The sequence below is a fragment of the Calypte anna genome, chromosome 4, assembly GCF_003957555.1.
Source record: "Calypte anna isolate BGI_N300 chromosome 4, bCalAnn1_v1.p, whole genome shotgun sequence".
In the NCBI taxonomy this organism is placed as follows: domain Eukaryota; kingdom Metazoa; phylum Chordata; class Aves; order Apodiformes; family Trochilidae; genus Calypte; species Calypte anna.
In genome coordinates, this window is record NC_044247.1 from 16431079 (window position 1) to 16452476 (window position 21398).

General features: G+C 61.3%; 1 protein-coding gene across 2 annotated transcripts; it reads right to left on the reverse strand.

The window, feature by feature from the left end:
- Positions 1 to 465: 465 nt before the first annotated feature.
- Positions 466 to 14856, reverse strand: TSC22D3 (TSC22 domain family member 3). 2 transcript variants are annotated; one of them, XM_030449300.1, is made up of 3 exons: positions 14387 to 14856; positions 2265 to 2316; positions 466 to 1695 (listed from the first exon to the last, which is right to left on the reverse strand). In XM_030449300.1, the coding sequence occupies exons 1-3, from the start codon at positions 14707 to 14709 to the stop codon at positions 1450 to 1452; spliced, it is 621 nt and encodes a 206-aa protein (XP_030305160.1). In that variant the 5' UTR covers positions 14710 to 14856; the 3' UTR covers positions 466 to 1449. The 2 variants fall into 2 exon arrangements, with proteins under 2 accessions (XP_030305160.1, XP_008498273.1); XM_008500051.2 differs by lacking the exon at positions 14387 to 14856 and adding an exon at positions 2576 to 2760.
- Between the last annotated feature and the right edge of the window lie 6542 nt (positions 14857 to 21398).

Below are 21398 nucleotides of genomic sequence, written 5' to 3' on the forward strand. Positions count from 1 at the left end.
AGATCCTGAGACTCTGCTCACTCACCTCCTGGCACTGCTCTACCCACCAGCTTTACCCCTCACACAAATGTCATGGTTTAGCAACTTCAGATAGCAACAACAGAACAAACCCTCCAGAGAAAGAACAGAGCTGAGGGTGCATGCAACCTGGGAGGAGCCTCCTCCCTGCTCATCTCCCCCAGCCTGCTCTGGGCACAGTCCTGGTCACAAGCAGGACACAGAGGACAAACTTGCAAGCTGAGGGTCCCTGGGACCCATTTTGCCTCAAATAGAGCTGTTCAGGGGAACTTACCTCCCCTCGAAGATGGGAGGTGCTAGGTTCTCCCAGCTGGGGAGCAGCACGGTGTCCTCACCTGTCCCCTCTCAGCAAATCCAAGCCTCTTCCCCATGTTGCTCACCTAATCCTCCCCCCCTCCAACACATCCCTCTTCCCAGCCACAGACAACACACAGCTTGGGCCGCATGTTTATATAAAAAGTAAAGTTTATTGCAATTTCTATCTAGATTTACACAACTGTATCACCGCTTCTGACGTCAAAAGGGACGTCCTGTCACTTCCCAGAGAGTTGGCCAGGGAAGAAGGGAGCCCAGAGGCTCTGGCTGGCTCCCTCCACCCTGGCAGGCTAGAGCTCAGTCTGTCGCAGTCCCCATCCTCGCAGCGCTGTCACGGTGGATGCCAGAGAGGTGACTCCATCCCCTCCTTCGGGCAGTGCTGGACACCCAGTTCCAGCTGCTGGCCCCTCCAGTCTTGCTTCGAATCCCTCAGCTGTACAGAGATGGACACGGATGACCCCATAGGCACCGCTCCTGCAGGTCTTCATGTATTGGTATGGCTACAGAAGATGCCCAAACTAACAAAACAAGCTTTTTTTTTTCCACTGTAATCCCCACACTGATGTGTGTACAGCCATGCTCTATGCTGCAACTGCCACCACCGGGGCTGCTCAGTCAGGTTTGGGCTCCAGTACGCTCCTGGGTGGCGAGCGGGACAAAATCTTCATTGCTCACTAAACAACGGTCTTCCTCCAGGTTCAGGCAGTGCCAGATGAGCCCCCCCTCCCCAGCACGCTGCAGCAAGTGCACGGGGCTCGGCGTGTGCTCCTTCCAACCCTGGATTCCCGTCAGCGTGTCGAAGGTTGCCCCCCACTGCCAGGGTGGGTGCTGATGCCCAGGCTTCAGTACAGCCTGGGATGGGCAGGTTGACAATTTACTCCTGTCAGAGGGCAGGTTGGGTGGGGAGGGGTCGGCTCCCTGCATCTCCCTCGCAGAAGAGCATCCTCGTGCAGGTGACAGACACTGGCTCTGCTGGCTGGCCGGGGCTGCCCAGGGGTCCACGGCTCAGTGCCACGGTCTGGCAGTCCTTCGTGTGAGATGAAGGTGGAAACAATTTTGCAGGAGATTAAGTAGAAAGAGTTCTGTGGCTCTGCCCACCCCGAGGACAGAGCCACCTTACACCGCAGAGGCCCCGGAGTGCTGGGCAGGGGCAGCTGCCCCGGGGCTCTGTTCCTCCGGGCACAGGACCTCCGTGGGGAGTCGGGACTGGAATTTCTCCAGCTGTTCAGGGCTGGCCAGCGTCTTCAGGAGGCTGTTCTCACGCTCCAGCTGGGAGTTTTTCTCCAACAGTTCTTTTATTTGCTCTTTCAGGACCTCCACTTCCTCCCGCACAGCATACATCAGGTGATTTTTTACAAGATCCTGCAAAAAGATGATCAAAGAGATTGATCACTTGACAGGTAACATCCTGGAGGTTACTCCAACCCCCCAGCAACTCGACAAATGCCACAAAGGCTTTTCCCAAGGGCTGCTCTCCCACCCTTAGCACACGGTGCTCACCCAGTGTACCCCCCTCGCCAGCACCCACAGCATCCCTCAGGTCCCACATCACTCAGGTCTCGCCGCCTTAGGAGCCACCCACCAGCTCCCCCACCACCCCTTGGGGCGTCTGGCAGTTCCGTATCACCCATGGGACCTGTCTTGGTCACCCCTACATCCTTTCCACGTTCCCCCCCCCCCCCGTCCCGGCTCCCTGCGCACTGCGGCGCTGCCGGCGCCAATGAGCTCAGTCAGCAGCAGGCAGACAAAGAAGCTGCTCTGCCCAGCAACAGGCTAGGGAGCAGAGACCCCCTCCTCGGGCAGACCAGCCACCCGGGGACTGGGGACATTCTCCCACGCAAGAGCACCTGGGGACATTCCCCAAGGCAAGAGCAACCCGGGGTGGGGGGAGATGGGGGGGAAGGCGGGCGGGGAACGGCGGTGCGGCTCACCATTGCCTGCTCGATCTTGTTGTCGATGGCCACCACGCTGGCTCCGGAGGCACTGGAAGAGAACACAGAGGCACAGCATTACCAGCGAGCTCCCGAGGAACCCCTTTTTTTCCCGGGGGATCCATGCACCAGGACATTGCAACACGCTTTCTTCACTGGGGATTAACGCAGCAGAACCCCCCGGAGCAACAATGCCCCCGGGTCCCCTCCAGCGGGCTCTCCCGGGACAACAAGACCCCCCCTTCCCCCGGAGCAATGCGGGGGGGGGCGTGCATGTGAGGGGGCGCGGTCGGTCGCGGGGTTATCCCTACCTGTTATCGAGCTTCACGGAGACTACGTCCCCCCCGAGTAGGGAGGAGAAAAAGGAGATGGAGAAGTTGTGGAGCTGGTAGACAGCCACCTCCATGGGAGACTGGTACATGCCGGTGCTCATGGCTGAGAGTAGCTACGCGGCCACACAACAACGACCAGAACACTCTGCGGATCCTCCCCTCGCCGCCCGCCTTTATAGCAGCCGCGTCCGCCCCGTCGGGCGGTGCCAGCGGAACCGGGACAGCCCCCTGCCCCACAGCGCCACGCGCCGGACTGCCCCGATACGACAAGGCCCCCCCCAGCTCCCGGTGCTGCACCCCGGTGCTGCATCCCGACCCCCGGTACGGCACCACTGTACCCCACTTGCGCAACTCAGCGCCTCCCAGTTGCACCCCATCCCACCGTGTCCTCCTCCCAGTGCAGGGCGCCTGCCCCCCCCGTACTGCGTCCTTGCTGCTCTGCACGCCCCAATCCGCACACCCACTGCTTCGTGCACCCCTTATCTGCTGCATCTACAGTCCTGGCACCCAGCGTTCCCCCCCAGACGCCTCTGCACCTCTGTCCTGTGCTCCCTACATATCAGGAGAATGGAGGCTCAGCTGCGGGCAGGCGGAGGGGGGGGACGGGGCGTGAAACCCGCTTGAGAGGACTGGGAAAACGGGGAAGCACACTTTGCGTTTGGGCTGTGCGCCCCGCAGAGCAGGATCCTCCGGGGTGCGAAGGGAAGAAAAGGAGGTGCGAAGGGAAAAGGGTAGCCATGGGCGTGCAGAGCAAAACCTGGCGTGCAAAACAGAAACGGGACTGAAACACAAGACGGGCGCGCAAAACAAGGGCTGGAGTGCAAACCAAAACCGGACTGCAAAACAAAAACGAGAGTGAAAAACAAAACCAGTGTGAAAAACAAACCTCAGGGTACAAAACAAACCCGGGTGCAGCCGCCGCCCCGCCCCGCCCTTGCATAATCCGGCACCGAGCGACTCCGGGACCGGCTCCGAGCGGTGGGGCCGCCCCGCGGACACGGCCGGGAGTGCAGCGGTACCCCGGGTCCGGCCCGGTGTTGCCCCCCGAGCTGCGCCCGGAGGTAGATTGGGGTTTCCCACAGTGCTGGCATCTTCGCGTGGGCACACGCGTGTGCAATGACACCAGGTCCACCACCGTGGCCGCAGAGCGACACGCGCATAAGGCGAGGTGCAGGCAAGGACGCCCAAAAACGCCCCTACCAACGCGGGGGTGGGGGGAGGAGGCCTGGGGGGGGAGGGATAGCACTGCCCACCGCAAACGATAGCCCCCTGCGGTCGGCTTGCACCCCCCTGGGCTGCCCTGCCAGATTCGGGACTTATCTCTGCCCTCTGGACCTGCACCCAGTGGGACTTTGTTCAGCACCCGTGGCCACTGACCCTGCTGGCTCATCCTGCACAAACCGTGCCGGATCCGGTCACTGATGCTGAGCAAGGCCCTGCGGGACATCGTGTGACATGGCGTCCGAGGAGGCATCAGTGCTGTCAGGGGCATGTGAACCCCAGGGATGAGGCAGAAGACCCCAAATTCCCTGACACGGGGGTTGCTGAAGGTGCCTGGCACCTGCTGGTGGGTGCCAGCACAGGGTGTGACCTGATGGCAGCTGTGCTGCTGTGCCCAGTCCTCAGGGAAGGGGTATTTCCCTGTCAGGGAAGCTGAGGCACGGTGCACTGCTTAGAGCAAGGTCTTCCCTGCTTGCCCCTCAGATAATTACACCCCCCCCTTCCCAGGGCAGAAGGAGGAGATGTCCCAAGCAGTGAAGGACATAGGCACCCTGCGTGGTGACCCAAGAAAGCATCTCCTCCCCAGGGGTGAGACTATGCATGGGAGAGGCTCTTCTCCCCAGGGGTACACGTGTAGAACCCCTTCATCCCTCCCTCTGCAGGGGGCATTGATGCATGCACCAGCCTGGCCCATGCAGGGCTGCTGGGTTGTGCTGTGCAGGGGGGCTGGCACCTGTCACCCCCACCCTGCCCGTGCCTGGCCCTACTCACCAGTCCCTCCTCCTGAAGAGGCTCGGGGAGTACGGCGGCTGGAAGGCCATGCTGGTGTCTGGGACCCCTCTCCAGCCCCTCTGCCCCAGCAGGGATATTGGCTGTGCCTGGGGAGCAGGGAGAGCCCTGGTGGCAGAGGCAGCCTGGGTGCCAGCCACATCCCTGGGACACAGGCATGGGGTAAACACGCCAGGCAGATGACCTCAGCCCTGCTCAATTGTCCCTTTCAGGGGCTGTTAGGGCCAGTGTGCCACCCCTAGGCACGAGGGGGAAGAGGGCAGCTGCCCCCCTCCCTGGGCAGATGAAAGGAGCTCTGTGTGCTTTTGTCCCCGGGGTGGCTGGTGGTAGGCAGGGTGTCATCCCCTGGGACATAGCTCTGTCCCCTCAGCCAGGACAAGCCCAGGCACCCACACCAGGGGTCCCATGACTCAGTTTCCCATTGCAGCCTCTGTGTTCTGCAGAGTGGTGGGCAGCAGCAGGGAGATAGGGTGGGCAGGCCCCAGACTGCCCCTAGCCCTGGCAGATGTGTCTCAGTTTCCCCACCACCTCATCTCCAGTGCTGCAGCACCCACAGACCTGGCCCAGCCCAGGGAAACACTGGGAATTTTCCCAGGGGGGAAATGCTTTGAGGGGAATTGCTCCAGCTTTGCCACCGCTGGTATTTTTCACATGGAGCTGAGACCATTGCAAAAATAAACCAAACTAAGCTCCTGACTTCCCCACTATCCCTCCTGAGGTCTTTCCCAGCCCTGCACAGTCCATGGCCATCACTGCTGAGGGTGTGGGCTCCCCAGCTTGGAGGCTGGGAAGGGTGCTGCCCTGAGCCCCTGCAGAAGCGAGGGATGGAAGTGCAGAAGGTTCTGCTTTCCCTTTCCATGCCAGTGCTCAGTGAGTGAGGAGCCCCGAGGCAGCCAGCTCTGCTGGGACAACTCACACCAGGCACAAGGGCTGCCAGCCCCCCTGGCACCACACCATCCCCTGCAGCCCGCACACCCACTCAGGAGGAGGTGGCTTCTGCTCACCTAGTAACTCTTACATGTGTGTGCACACGTGCCTGTCCTGCATGCACACACACATGTGCACACCCTGCACATGCAGGGACACACCCACACTCCTTCCCTGCACACGTGTATCTTCCAGCTCACACGGGAATGCATGCTGCACACATATGCACGTTCTGTGAGCACACATGTGCTTGTGCATCCTGCACGCATACCCTGCAGGCACAGCCCCCCTGCATGCACGCTGGTGCATCCTGTGTGTGTGCTGCAGACACCCCCTGCACACACACGCCCGTCCCTGACTCACACTGCTGCAGATGCATGCACTGTGCCGGCAGAGCGGGGTGAGGACAGATGGCTTTGCAGGGGGGGAGCACCCCCAGCCCCCGGGAAGCCCTCCTGCAGCCCAGTTGGCATAGCAGAGGTGGGAGCCACAGCTCACAGCACCCTGCTGGACCCCCAGGTTGTACTCAGCTCTCTCTGGGGACTGCACAGGAGACCCTGCAGCCTGCCCAAACCACTACCCAAGCAACAGGGAACCCGTTCCCAGCTGCTGGTGGCCCTGCAGAGAGCCCCATGGGCTGCTGGCCCCCTTCCAGCAGTGCTGCTGGGATCCGCTTCCTCTCCCATCACCCCATTCCATCTTCCCGGGGGCCTGGCAGCAGCAGAACAGGGTGGGAAGTATCCCTCCTTGCTCCTCCAAATGAGCAGGTGGGCATGGACTTGCTGGTATCCTCTGGCACAAGAGGCCATGGTGATGGGCACCTTGGAGCAGGCTGGGGGAGAGGGAATGGGGATGGGAGATGCATCCCCAGAGCAGCATTGTGGCAGCTCCTGCCTTCTGTGTTCAGATAGGGGCGGTTCATAAGGCAGGACCCAGCTTGTGCCTGTGGTTATTTTGGGAACAATAACAGAAGCCACCATACAGTGTAATTGTGACACTAATTGTGGTGCTCTCTGGGGGAAAAAAACTGAGAGGCGGTGACACCAGCCATTCGCGGTGTCACCCCCAGCGATGACCCTGCAGGGTTTGTGCCCAACCCTCAAGGTGACAGCCCTGGTCACCAGGGCAATATTTAGTGAACACTCCCTCCTCTGCAACAGGACAAGGGCTGCAGCCCCCACAGGCCCAGGCCTGGCTGGCACACAGGACAGCAAGGAACACGGGGATGGGATCAGCTCTTCCTTCCTGGCACCCAATACTCCTGCCGGGGTCCCCATCCCCACAGCCCCAGGGATAAGATGTGCCATGGCACAGAGCCTTGTGCACCCAGCCCGTGCCAGGCCCTGCAGTGCCACAGGCTGCAGGATGCCCTTGTCCTGCCTGGGGGGAGGCAGGAGCAACCCTGGCTCCGCAGCCCCTGCCTTCCCGCACCTCCAACCCGCTCTGGCTGCTCCGTGGCAGTGTTCTGGGTTTGCCCTCTCCCAAGGACTCTGCTCAATGGGAGGAAGGCCCTGCAGAGGGTCCGAGGCGTGGGAAATGTTTATTGCCTGGCCTCGGAGAGCAACACGGGAAAGGCGCAGAGCCAAAGCTGCCCAAGCTGCTCAGCAGAGCCAGATCTATGGCTCTGGGGGTCACAACAGAGGGGGAGAGGCAAAGCCACTGCTTGCAAACACACAGCTAAGAAAACTTTGCCTTTCACAGCCTGAAATCCTGCAGCTGTGGCCAAGGGGACTGGGGACACCAGAGCCAGCTGTGCCCTGCAGGAGCTGAAGGAGGGGTGGTGGGGAACATGGGTGATGGCTGGGGCTTGTGGGAGTGATGGGGAGAGCTGGGTGGGGAATAGGTCTAGTGGAGCCCCCAGCCTTGCCCAGCAGCCCTATCCTGGTGCTGGGAAGGGAGAGGTAATGCCAGGGGCTGCCCATGGGCAAGCAGGCGACTGTATACTCTGCTGTACCCCCGGGGGCTGCAGGGACCTGCGGGGTGCTGGGAGCTGCAGGCAGGGACACAGCTGAGCCCCAGGCACAGGGCACGGGCAAGGATTGCGGCGAGAGCTCCTCCAACCCGTTGGGCTGGAGGCAGCGTGGGGCAGGCGGGGGGAGCACTGGCAGGCTCCCATGTCCAGCTGTTGGGCTGCCTGCTTCCTCCGATAAAGGTACTTGGCTGTACTCCCAGTTCTGTGTTTTCTGGCGTGCGAGCGCACACCCCGGAGCCGGCCTGCTGAGAGCTGCAATTTTTCTTTTCTCTAACTTTGTCACCAGTCCCTCTTCTCCCTCCCATGCCCCTCACCCTGCCCTGGCAGCACCCCCTACCCCTCACCCCCCCTGCAGCCGTGCGAGGAGGGGAGGTGAGGGCTGACCCGGCTCCGGCACAGCCCTCCCTGCACATGGGAAGCCCCCGGAGTCACGGCTTCCCCAGGCACGATGGGTTAGGAGGGGAGGAGGAAAAAAGGGCTGATCCGCTTATCCCGGACCGCGCAGCCCAGCCTCCCGCCTCGCCTGCATCTGCTGACACCGTCTCCACGCTGCTACCAAGGGCTGGGCAGCAAACCTCGGCGCTCCGGCTCCCCCCACAGTGCAGCACGCTGGGGGGAAGGAGTCAGGTACGGCAGAGCCCATCAAAAAAGCCCCCGTGGAGCTCCCGCGAGCATCGAGGCGATCGGCGGGGGGAGCACAGGCAGCCTCGGTCACGCTCCCGGCACCCGCGGTGGGGGATGCCCAGCCCCAGGGAGGATGGGTGAAACGAATTCTCCGCAGAGATTTCACCCACAAACCTGTCCACAGAGCAAGTGTTTCACACCCACGGGCCCTGCGGGGTGGACTCCCGTAACTAAACTCCGTGTTATCACCTCCTTGAGTTAGCCCTGCCCGGCCCCGCAGCTCTCCAGCCCAGTCTCTGAACAGTCCCCGTTCCGTAGACCACCGTAACAGCCCGGGTAGATCTAGCTGGATCATCTCCAGGGCCCGGCTGCCCTTCTCCAGTCCGGTTACAGGGAACCGGGGACAGAGCAGAGGTGGCCGTGATGCTGAAGGGACACCCGCAGCCGCCGAGACGCGCAGTGCCCTGGAGCCTCGGAGAGCAGGGTGGGCAGGGGGCCGCCGGCCGAACCCTGAGCCCCTGGCTGGCATAGGCCCGGCTTGTTCCAGAGATCCCCGGCCCCAGAGAGGGACCCCAGGGCAGGGCCACCAGCATCTGCAGACAGAAATCGTTCTGCAGGCAGGAGCGGGTGCTCGACAGCCAGGCCGGGCGCTCGCAGCAGCTGTCTGGATAGCGAATTGCAGGCAGCTCGTTATACAATGAGCGGGCAGAGGGTGCTTGAGGCTGCGAGAGGGCAGCGCCTCGGTACCTCGTGCAGCCAGCGGCTGCTCCTCCCGCCCGGAATAACCTAAGTCCAAGGACACCCTGGAATCCTTCACTTTCCCCTTCCAAATGTGCCTGAGCTTTGTGCTCTCCTGCCTGGCCCAATGGCGATATGATCGGGGGGGGTCCCCTCAACTCCCCTTCCCCGGGGGAGGGCGGCACGGGACCCCGCAGAGGAGAGCAGCCGGTGGGTGGGGGTGACGATGAGGATGGAGCCCAGCTCGGAGCCACCCACTCGGGAGAGGTCAGGCAAGGACGCGCTGGGGTTGCGCAGCTTCGGCAGAGCCGGTTGGTTATTAATACCCTTCCTGGCCTTTGCGAAGAATCCTGGGCATTTCAGACTGGGGCCGCTTCATTGAAACCCCTCCCTCGCTGACATTTTGGAACAATAACAACAAGAATGACAATAAGCTCCTGTACCTGTGGCACTGTCCTGCCTGTCAGCTGTTGACTGCCTGGTGCCAGCCTTTGGGGACAACCTGACAGTCCCCTGCTCTAAACTGCCTTGAAGCAGTCCTGCTCCTTGCCAGGAGGGGATCACCAGGATGGTTTCACATGAAGCCGTGGGGATGTCTTGCCCTGGCCCCTGGCATTGGCCACCCCACTGCCCACGCAGGGCAGAATTGTCCTGTCCCCTGTCCCCAGGGGAGTCACAGGCAGGGGGTGCTGAGGACAGGATCACATCCTAACCCTAGGTACGGAGGGCCCAGGGCTTCTGCTCTGCCATGAGAGTCATTCTGCAGCAAAAGCCCCTCAAATCAATCTATCTATCTATCTATCTATCTATCTATCTATCTATATCTCTAAGCACTCAGACAGATGATGACGAACTCCTGTCCCAAGGCCAGCAATGTGTGACACCTGGATAAATATAACTCGGAGCTCTCCAGCAAAGCATGGCTTTGGGACAGGTCGCAGCCTTTAGTGCCTCTCCAGCCCTCACATCCCCAGGATACCCTATGCAAATGGGGTCTCAGTCACTCCATGATGCTGGCATGAGTGGGGGTAATGGTGCTGGAATAAGGGCAAAACCCCTCTAGCCTGCTCCAGCCTCTTCCACACCTCAGGTTCAAAGCTTGGAATAAATCCTGGCCAGCATTTACCATGTGGGAAGGCACTGCCCTTACCTGCCTGCCCTTGGGACACAGACACCCTGCCTGCCCAGAGCTGGGCATGTGCCCTGGAAGAGAGGCAGCATCTGAGCAGCCACAGGGGGCTGAGGTGACAGGTTTCTGTGCAGCTGGCGTTGGCATCACTGGGCTTCATCTCAGCTGTGCCAAGACCCCTTGGCCATTGCCATGTGTCCAGGGTCAAATGGTTCCACCGCAAGGAACTGGAGATGCTGAGCAGGACTCTCCTGGGGAGTCTCCTTGCTGGGGTGAACTGGGTCTCACAGAAGCAGGCTGGGACAGGCACTGTACACAGTGTGACACATACTGCTAACAGCCCTGCCAAGCACGGTGTGCCACAGCCAAGCCTGGTGCTGCTGGGCTTCCCTGACCATGAGCCCCTGCCAGCCTGGTTGTGGGGACATTGCCCTGAAGCCTGCTGGGCCATGGGACGGGATCCTGGGGTGGCGGATGCCTGCAGTGAACACCAGGGTGCGCAGAGCAAGCTGGCTGCCAGGCATCTTTGGGGTGGTGGGATGATTAGGGCACTCCAAGGTCAGCTGCTCCCCGCATCCAGGGCTCCTGCTGCCAAAGCGAGCTCTCCCCAGCACCCTGCTGCTCCACGAGGCCAGACACACCACACTGCAGGACACGGGTCAGAACATGTGCAGCTCTGTCCCACCACAGCAAAACAAAAAACTAGCCAGTGCATCAGTCCCGACAGAGGAGGGTGGCTCCTGCAGCCCCCCCCCGGGGCAGCACTGCCCTGGGGCTGGGAGGGCTCCCCGGTCCCACGCCCACCCCACTCCCACGATCACTCATGCTCCCCGCGGGCCCTGTTTCTGTCAATGCCTCCTTGTTGCCCCTGCCCACTCTACAGCAGGAATGTGTGCCCAGCCCCGCCACCCCAGGGTGCCCTTTGGGCCCAGGCTCTGTCCCCTCCTCCCGCATCGCTGCTGCAAAGTGACACCCGACAGATGGGAACAAATGGTGACATGCCACAAATGCCACCCTGTCACCCTGGCCTGGGCAGCTCCTGCTCGATGGCTTCTCCTGCTCTGATCCATCCTCCCACCCCCCAGGGCAGCACAGCACTCCCCTGCCTCCCCTGGCTTGCCCAGGACCCAGGGGAAGGTGGCCCCCAGCCCCTTTACATGTCTCAGACCAAAGGGTGGGTCACTGCCAACCCTGTTGGGTGGAGCAGCAGGTCCCACAGCACGTGGAGAAGGGCTAGCCTGGCAGAAATGTCCCCTGACTGCCCAGGGCAGGAAGGGGCATGGGGTGATTGGGCTGCAAGATCTTATCCAGGAGAGGCTGGGCCAGGAGAGCTAGCATGGGCTGGTCGGTGTGGGTGAGCAGGTTGGCACGTATCTCTGCTCCCCACCCCAGAGCCAGGCAGGGCCCTGCCTGAATCACACACCAGCAGGCACCCCGGGGGTGCTGCTCTCCCCTCACAGCCCCCCAGCCCTGGGGAAGGGGCCATGCCCTCACAGGGAATGCTCTCCCCAGCCCACGCATGGTGGGGCTGATGCTTGGGTCTTGGGTGGCATTGCGGAGGGACAGCAGAGACCTTTCCGCCCACAGTGATGACAGCTGCAGGGAGGAGCTGTGTCACCCAGCCAGCACGGTGGTAGCTGTCACCCTACACCTGGTGCTTCTGCGCCAGTCTGGCCCCTTGATGCTGCCCAGGAGAGCAGGTCATGATACCCTGTGTGAGGGCATGGGGTGGAGACGACCTTTTGAACAGGACCCCACACAGAACCCAAGCCAGAGGGTTTCCTGCAGGACATCAGCCCTGTAGGCATTTGGTCCAGAACATCCTAACATCATGCATCCCTCATGGCATCTCTGCAGCAAGGACAAAGCATGAGGGCCTGGCAGGGACCACCCAGCCAGGAGCAAGCCCCCAGAGACAGGCTGGAAATGCTGAACGTAAGTTGTCCAAGGCTCCCAGCATTGATCTGACCTTGACTTGCAAGCCCAGGGACTGATCCATCATGGGCTGAAACTGTCTCCAACAGCTCCAGAGACAGACCTGTCTTCAGATGCAGCTGCTTGGTCCTCCCATACCAGGCTGGACTTGGGCCACACACAAGCATCTTCATCTACACGACCTCCCTCTCCTTCTGTGCCAGTCTAGGAGCACATCATCTAAAACAAGGGGCACAAACATGCTCGGGTTTCCCGGTGCCAGCAGGAAGGGTGCCCTTATCGGGCCTATTATCGGGGTGTTTCTCTGGCACCCACAATCCCCTGCTCTGTATGCTATCACCTCTTGGGTATCTTGGCTCATTCCCCAGGAGGAGAAAGTTCAGGCTGGAGCAAAACAACAGCAAACACAGGTGTGGGCACACCTGCCTGCAGAACCCGGGGCTGTGCCCCCCCAGCTCTCCCACGCCATGCCATCCAGGCCTAGAGGGGGATCACCCAAACTGTCTCAAGGCTGGCAGCTGGGTGCCTGGAAGCAGGGGGTGATGCCACAAACAGGAACAATTGGAGCCTCTGGGGACACAGCACACACCAGGGCATGGAGGATAGGTTTGAGTACTACAGTGAGGGGCACTGAGGGGCACAGACGGGAGAGACCCCCGTCCCCTGGTTCCTCCTCTTGCTCCTGGCCTCAGCAGAGCACCTCGATGCTTGCCAGGAGCATGATGGGTCCTGTCCCAGCAGTGTCTGGTTGGAAGGCAGCAGGCAGTGCCCACATCTCCCACCTCACCCACAGGTCCCTGCCACAGCAGGGACACCCAGCCCATGCTGGGGACAGTGTCTCTCCTCCGCTCCCCACCCATGATGCCCACTGGCTGCAGCCTCCCTGAGCCCGGGGAAACCTCTGGCTCCTGATATCCTCCCGGCTGGGGGGGTTCCCCCCTGGCCACGCAGCCTGGAGCGTGGCTGGGTGCTGGGTGTCTTGGCGGGTGTCCCAGCTCCTCCTTTCCCACCTGAGCGGCAGCTCAGAGTTATGTAAGTGCAGGAGGAGTGTCTGGGACCAGGATGGCTCCGGAGGAGCTGCTGCTCACACTGAGACACTGGATGGGGCCAGTGGGCGTGTGTGCACTGCACGCGTGGGGCAGCCACGTGTGAGCCCACCCAACCTCTGAGGGGAACAAGAGGTGCCTTGCACGCTCATGTGCAGCCCTGGTGCACGCCTGCAGGTGCATATGCAGGCGGGGAGGTCACGGCGAGGTGTCTGCAAAGGCGTGGGTGATGCTGTGCACCCCACCAGCTCGACACCCCACCCACGGGGGAGGAACCGCTCAGGCACACAGATGCCTGCCACATCTGCACCCAAGGGCCACACGTCCTCTCAGCCCCAGGAGAGGGGATGCATCCTGCCTGCTGAAGCCACAGAAAGATCCAGGAGTGAGCACTCTGCAAGGCCCCCAGGTTCAGCCCAGCTTTCCAAGGCTGAGCCAGGGAGCAGCAAGCCTGGCAATCCCCAGCACAGGCTGCACCCTGTTGTCCCCACAGCCCCAGTGCAGAGCCAAAGGTGTCAGTGCAGGCCCTGAGACAGCTCTGTTCCGTCTCCATCCCAGGGTCTCCATGGGCCAGGGACCCTATGGGGCAGCAGCCCCAGGGACCACTGTTCAGCCTCCTCTGCCCATAATGCTGGAGCAGGGGCAGAGGGACACCGCACTCCTGCCTGCCCCAGACCTAGGCAAGGTCGAGCCCAGACCTCGAGGACATAGATGAGACCAACCCCAAGATGGAACAGCTTGGCTAGGGCCAAAGTCACTTTCCAGGGATGGGAAATACCACCCAGGTCAAACCTCTCTCCACTCAATTTACTGCAGGGAAACTGCTGAAGGAGCAGGACCCAGTAGCAGGACTCTCAGGCTCCCTACCCAGTTTCTTGCTACCTCTGAGGGTGGCTTTTGAGGCAGCATGGCTGTTTCCCAAGTGACAAGCTGACCCTCTGCATTCAGGAAAGAGGACGATTCCTGTTTGAGGCTGGACACTGTCCATGCCCCTGCAGGCAATGTCCATGTGGATAAGAGGTAGCCAGGGAGATGAACACAGAGTCCAGGGGCCAAGACACACAGCTGGAGGCTGTTGTCACTGCCCGGATAGACACAAGGCACCAGCAGAGGGGCACGGCTGGGCACCACGGGCAGAGCCACCCGGACCCACATGCAGGGACTGGGCTGGCACCACCCACGGCAGGCGGGCTGGGCTCTCTGCCACGCGCAGCCACTCGTGCTTCTCCCCACCTAGAGACTCCCAACGCTGCCACCCGACCCACCTCCCGTGTCCCGCGGGTCCCCAGCCCCAGGGTGTCACGGGTCCCCCTGCCAGCATGGGGGGGTGCAGGCCCCACGTCTCGCCCGTGTGCTGTCATCCCCCGAGAACATGTCTCGCACCCGGGCAGCCCCTCGGCGAGACTCACCTGTGGAAGAGCAGGAGGATGGAGAGCAGGGTCTGGTCGATGTTCCTGTTGCAGATGCCCTGGTTGAAGAGGTAGCAGGGGTCCCGCACAACGGGCTCCAGCGAGTCCTGGCGCATGATGGAACTGAGCTTGTCGGTGTTGAGGTTCTTGCGGACCAGCTGCTCCTGCAGCTGCCGGAAGCTGCTCACGGTGGGGCTACCCAGGTTGTTGTTCTCGCCCCCGGCCCCCTCCTCCAGCCCGCTCCGGTTGGCCAAGTCCAGGCAGCAGCTGCAGCAGTCCAGCCCCACGGGCGACCGGCACTCCTCGGTGGGCGACGAGGACATCCCGGGACACCCCCGCTCCTTGCCACTGCGGCGCAACCGGGGCAGCTCCCGGGGCCGCGGAGGGCGAGCGGCGGCAGGACGCGCCCGGCTCCGAGCGCCGAGCACGGCCCCAGCCCCGCCGCCCGCCCGGCACGGCCCGGCTCCGCCCGCCCTGTCCCGGCCCCGCCCCGGCTCCGCCCGCCCCCCGGTCCTCCCCCCCGGTCCTCCCCCTCGGTCTTGCTCTGCACCCCCATGCGTGGGTCCCCGCGGTGCTCCGCCCCCCCCCCCCCCCCTTCTCCGCAGCAGCGGGGCCCCTGGGGGCCCGCAGACCCCAGACCGGGCGGCTGAGCGTGGCAAGGGGTGGCCAGGGGATATGCGGTGTCCCCCATCGCGCTGCGGGCCTGCTGATAAGGGGGCAGAGGGGCTCAGGGAGGCATCAGTCCCGGAGGCTTCAGCTCGGGCACGGAAACGTCCGTGTGACTCCGGGGAAGAGGCAAAAAGAAGGGAAAAGCGAAGGAAAAGCCCCCAGGATGGCAGGAAGTTTGGAGTGACCTGGCATCTCCGCTGCAGCTAGGACGAGTTTAACCCTCAGCCAGAAAAAAAGGCACGGGTGGAACCTGTGCACATCGGGCCAGATTGGGGAGAAGTTCTGGTGTGCCTGAGGGGTGCTGGGGGCTCCGGAGGTACACAAGGGGAAAGGAAATTACGGCACAGGGGGGAAAAGGGACTTCCCTGGCACTCCTGCATCCCGACAGGAACATCTCCCCCACCAGTGAGGGATGCCTGCGAGTGACTGGGGCACACGGAGCTGCCCTGATGGTGCTGGGGTACAGGACGAAACCTCCTGAGCTGTGAGGACAGCTGGGCTGTGACGCCCGGGACAAGGAACAGAGGGCACCAAGGTCCCAGATAAGCAGAGACACAGAGACAGGGTGTGAGAGGGCAGCCTGTGGAAGCTGGGCTGGGCTGTGACCATTGGTCAATGGACCCTTCGAGCCAGCTGGGAGATCTATCACCCCTTTGGAGAGGAAAACATCTGGAGAAAACGACTGGGAGCTGCTGAAGAAAGGTTGGCCAAGGATCTGAGAGGCAGCAGAGCTGTCCAAGGGAAGGAGCAGGCAGGCTTTGAAAAGCCCACCACAGGCAGGAGGGGAAGTGGAAGCAGTGGGAGGAAGTCTGTACAGAGGAACTGCAAATGGGACTGATGTCAGGAGCTGCAGAAAGCAGCAATTGCAGGACAGCAGCAAGTCTGAAGTGCACGGATTTGATAAGAAGAGATAAACCAGGTCAAAATCTAGCAGGGCAAAAACACCAAAAGCCCCAGGACAGCAGGAAACTTGGCAGCAGAGCAGCACTGGCATGAGATGTTAATAGGGCAGCTGGTGGCACTGAAGAAAAGGCAGAAGTGTTCAATAAACATTTCTGTTCCCTATTTGGCAAGAAGGAGGAAGATGCATTCACATCACATGAGGACGAAGTACTTTCCAGTCCATTAGTAACCAAGGAAGGCGCAAGACAATGTCAGCCACTGATAAACAGCTTCAAATTGGCCAAGGAGGCCTCTGGGCCATGCTTCCATTTTGTGTCAATCCAGCAGTCCCAGGAATGGGACAGGATTTGGCCCTGCCAGAGGAGGTGGCACTAGCAGGGGATCCAGGCATGGGGCAGAGGTGACTGGCAGCCCAGGGATGATGCTGAAACCACGTGAATTCCCGATGGAGGGGCAGCTCACAAGGCTATCACGGGGGTGTCACCTCTCTCTGTGGCACTGATGGATGCTGAGGACTGTTTTCGAGGTCCTTCCTCACCCCTTCAAGCGGTCGCCGAGAGGCTCAGCACCCTGAGAGCAAAGGGAAGCCAAGCCTTGCCAATCCGGGTGTGCCAGCAGCATCAGCACAGCCTGGCAGTGGGGCTGGCGAGGGGATCTCTGGGCCACCCCACTGCTGCCAGGGCCCAAAGGAGCAGGAGGGAGCTGAGGTTTCTTCTCTTCCATCCCTCCGGTTGGAAAACTGGGGATGGGGTCCTGCCTTGCCAGCAGAGCTGTGCCCGACAGCGGGCTCGGTGGGGCAGAGGCGTGGTGGGGGCGCAGCGGGAGCCGCGGGAGGCTGCTGCCATCCCGTGGGCATGGGGGGTAGGACACGTCCCCCCTCTCGCTCCCAGGAAGGCATCCCCGCTCCATCCCCGGGGCCTCTGCCCCTCCGACCCCTCCGTGCAGACCCCCGGAGCCGGTCCTGGCGCTCTGTGTGCTCAGCAGCTCCATCATCCGCTCCCGCGGGAAGGAGCCTGGGGTGCGGGTCCCCGGCTCCCGGGGACTTCTGCCACTCAGCTGCGGCTCCTGGCCCGCAGCCATCCCGGGGGCTGCCGCTGGGGACTGGGGGCACGCTGGCCACTGCCCAGACATCAGTTCCTCGCTCCTCATCCTCAGCAGCACGTGTCAGGGACCGCAACGTTCTTGCTTCTGAGCCTCGCAAGCCACTTCAGGTTCCCTAAAGCCCCAGATCCCGGAGCCACGTGATGGGACGAGGCCATCAGCCGGGAGCAGGCATCCAGCCCCGCTGTCGGCAGCGACAGCTGAAAAGTAGGTTTCCTATGTTTAGCTCTGGCCTTTTTGGGTCCTGCTGTTCCCAGGACTGGGACAGGGCTGCTTTCTGCCTGCAGCTCCGCACACCCGCTCTGCTCAAGGGCACCCGGCGGCTCCGTGCCCCAGCCCAGCCACCTGCACCGGGTGGGCAGGTCCGGCAGCCCACTTTCTCGCGGAGGAGCGGGGGGGGGGGAGAGGGAGGGGATGTCTGGGGTAGGAGACTGCACCCTTCCTGATCTCGGGGTGCCTCCAGAGCCACCCTCTCCTTGCATACGCAGTTGGGTCAGCACCAGGCAGGACTCCGGGCCGTGCCGCTGCACCTCTTTCCCCATCCCTCCCCTGCTGGTGCAGGGGAGAGGGGGGTTATGTAGCGGAGCCATCTGCTCCGGGGAGCCCGCCGGCTGGGCCGTGCTGCCAGCCAGACCCCCCTACTCCTCCGCAGGGTGCTAAGAATAACCAGCGCCGTCAGCAGCCGTGATATTTGCCGTCGCCCGCCGTGCCACCCCCTCTCCAGGATGCTGGGCACAGGACGCATCTGCTGCCTGACGTCAGCCCCACGGGGGGGACGGGGTGGGCAGCCGGGGGGCACACGTGTGGCTGGGGAGAGGGAGGTCCGTCCCTCCTTCGTGAGCAGGAGCAGGGACGCTGTGGGGGGAGGTGAGGGTATTGCTGCCAGCGTCCTCGCACCCAGGGAAGGGACCCGGCGAGCTGCTGTCCAGCCTTGTCCTGCTTTTCCCAGTGTCACACGGACAGGTGCCTCATCCTTAGCTCCACAGGACTCCAGGAGATGGGGAAGCCTCCAAAGGCTGGGTGGGCAGAGCTCTGCCTTCTCGCCTGCGCCCCCTCCACAGCTGCTGACAGATCTAGAGCCACTTGCAGGGGGATGGAGATCTGGTTAACCACATTTGGGTGCCCATGGCAGGACTGTGGCACAGCACTGTGGTCCCAGACTGAGCCAGCAGAGACGCTACTCCTCCTCTGAGGACCTGCAAGCTGTGTTCACCCCAGCCCCCCCAAATAGGTGGGCTTTGAGGGGCTACCAAGGGCCTCACATCCCCAGCAGCTGCTGGCATAGCACCACAGCCCTTCCTCCCCGGGTGGTGGTGAGTCATGTGGACCAGCACCAGTCTTGAATGTTTTCTCTTTTGTGTAACATGCCAGCAAATCATCTAAAATGTCCTGACATGCCCCAGCCGAGGAGGTTCTTGGCAGGTGGGTTTCCAGGTGCTTCCTTGGGCTCAGGGACTCACAGAGCCTCAGGAGCGACCCCTGGGCTGGACTCTTGCCTTGTTCTCATGTACCTGGGAGGGTTATTCCCTCCCTCTCACCTGCTGGCATTGCCAGGCTTTAGGAATGTCACCCCACTCTGACAAATGCAACACAGGATGTAGGTGGAGCAGAGGGCATGGGGCATCCCTGGAGTGTGAGGTGATGGTGGGTATGGCAGGACAGGAGAGACAGGTGATGCTAGACCATGCTGGGATTGTCCTGGATGAGGAGGGAACAGGAGCATCTGAGATGTGGGGGATGCTGTGGATGGTGTAGCTGTCCTGTCCTGTCTCCCCACGCCCCATGTTCGCAGCTCCAGGCACGTGGCTGCCCTCACACATGGACGTGCTCGTATACACTTCCCCTCCTTATCCTCTTCTCTCTGTGGGGCTTCTCTATTCTCCAGTCACTTTTGGCAGTCACTCCAAGTACCAGGAATGTCTTATTTTTGGTGGCATTTGAAAGAATATACAAATATTCAGCAAGACACATATGTCTTTCCCTTGGGACTTGCTAGCTGTTTCCCCATGGCAATAAAGTCCCGTTCAGAGCATTTTGGATTATGAGCAATGCTTTTGGCTGTGAATCCATCTTTCCAGCACTTTCAGAGGGAAAACCCTTGTGTAGCTAGAAAGGCCCAAGATGAGAGAGGTTTGTACACACTGAGGCAGCTTCATAATAACCCGTGGAACAGCCCAGTCAATGCTGTTGTTTCTCCTTGTGTCTGCTGGTGCAGGATGAGCCAGGCCCACAAGGCCTGTCCTGCCTTCATAGTTCAACACAACACATTGATGCAAGGCAGGAGGTGGCCAAAGACTGTATTACACACCTGTCACCTGAAAGCACCCTCTGGCAGCAAGTCTCAAGGGCCTTCTGGGGTGCTGCTGGAGATACTGACCTACCCCCCCCCCCCGACTCATCTCTGGGGGCTGAAAGGTCATGTGGGGCAAGCATGGGGCGCTGTGGATGTGTTATGTCTGGAGTGGCCCAAGAGCATTCTACGGTCTCCTGCCTCACCCTGAGCAGGTACCAAGCGGGTCTTTACCTCTGAGCTTTGTCTGGAGAGGTTTCTTTGCGGGTACCACCTCACTCAGGCACCCTCCCCAGCAGATTTCCTCTGTCTTTGAATGCCTGCTAAGGGATGTGGCAGGCAGGCAGCCTTGAGGAACTGTTTTCCCCTGGGTGGATAGCAGTTTGGCCATCACCCCTTGGGGTGGGCAGCTGGTGGGGGGTGAGGGACCTCTGAGAAAGCCCACCTGACCCTTCCCAGAGGAGCTGCACACTGGGTTCCTGTGCAGCAGCAAATTTGGGAGGGGCATAGAGGGGCAGCTTTGGGAGCCTTGGACACCCTGCCCCCAGTGTGTCGTCTCCAGAGTGCCCGATGAGGATTCTTCCCACCCTGGGGTTCAAACTGCAGAAGTCAAAGGTGATCCAGCTTCCCAGGTGCTTTCATCCTTGTTTTCCATCCTTTCCATCCTCCCCCAAGCCCAGCTCAGAGCTCGGCTGTTCATCATGGGCCCAGGGGCAGGAAAGTTCCCAGCACAACAGCCCCGATGCCTTGGGGGGTCTGCGGAGTGGGTCAAGGGGCAGGAGGCAACAGTCTCTGTTTCCAAAGCTCAGTGAGTTTCTGAAGGGTGAACTGCAGGCAACTGCACCCAGTGCCAACCTGAGCAGGCCCTGACTCCTGCAGCACAGCTAATCCTCCCCAGGGAGGCACTTGTTTGCTCAGCTGTGAAGCAGTGGGAGCTGCTCGACCTTGCTGGGGTTGCACATTGGCCAAGGGCTCTGCGTGCTGTGGCAGGCAGGAGGCAGCCCGGCACAGGGACCTGCTCGGGGAATCTGGGCAGCAGCTGCAGAGCAATGGCAGCATCCCCTGGGGCTGGGGGAGAGGGTGACCATGGCTTGGGGCCACCACTTCTGCAGGGACAGCTGAAAAAGCCAAGGCCACCATGCTGAGCCCAGGAACCTGCTGGGGTGTCCTGGGCTCCTCACAAAACCATCCCATTGCTCCTAGAGTGGTGGCACCAGCCCACAGCTACTGTTTGCTCCAGAGGGGGTCCTGCCAGGGAATCCTTCCCCTTCCTTGTCCTGGGGCTCTTGAGTGTCCCCATCCCTTGCTAGTCTCTCCCAGGAAAGTGGAAGAGCTGCTGTTGTTTACAGTCACGGGTGGAGGTGGGGTGACACAGCAGCCAGGCCTCCAAAACCAGGTAATTGGGGATATTAAGAAAAACCCGAACATCATTCCCCTGCAGTTATGGGATTGCTTCTTGCCTACCCTTACTAATTTATGGAATATCATAATTTATCAAACAGACAGAAGCAGCACCTCCACAGTTATAATTGGTAATTCCACCTTTAATTAACACCGGGGATGGGGTTGCCCACCTGTAGCTCTGCCGGAAGCTGCCACTCAGTAACCCCTGCCCCCCCCTGCAGGGAGACTCATTTGAGTGACCTCGGAGATCAGGGCTTTATTAACACGAATGGAGCTGCATTGCTTTCAGCTGCGTGTGGAAGAGGAGTTAATCATGCTCAGTGCTTGCCCAATCAGTGCTCAAACTGAGGGACAAAGCCTCGTTCTGGACAAGCCTCCCAGGGTCAGGGGATGAAGGCAAGGCAAGGCAAGGCAAGGCAAGGCAAGGCAAGGCAAGGCAAGGCAAGGCAAGGCAAGGCAAGGCAAGGCAAGGCAAGGCAAGGCAAGGCAAGGCAAGGCAGGCAAGGCAAGGCAAGGCAAGGCAAGGCAGCAGCCATCCTGGGTGGCAAGCAGTCGAATTTCAAAAGTTTGGGTGAAACACGGCTCAGCTCTAGCATCGATTGCACGAAGGCTTGAGAGGGAGCAAAGCAGAGGTAAGGAGTGGGG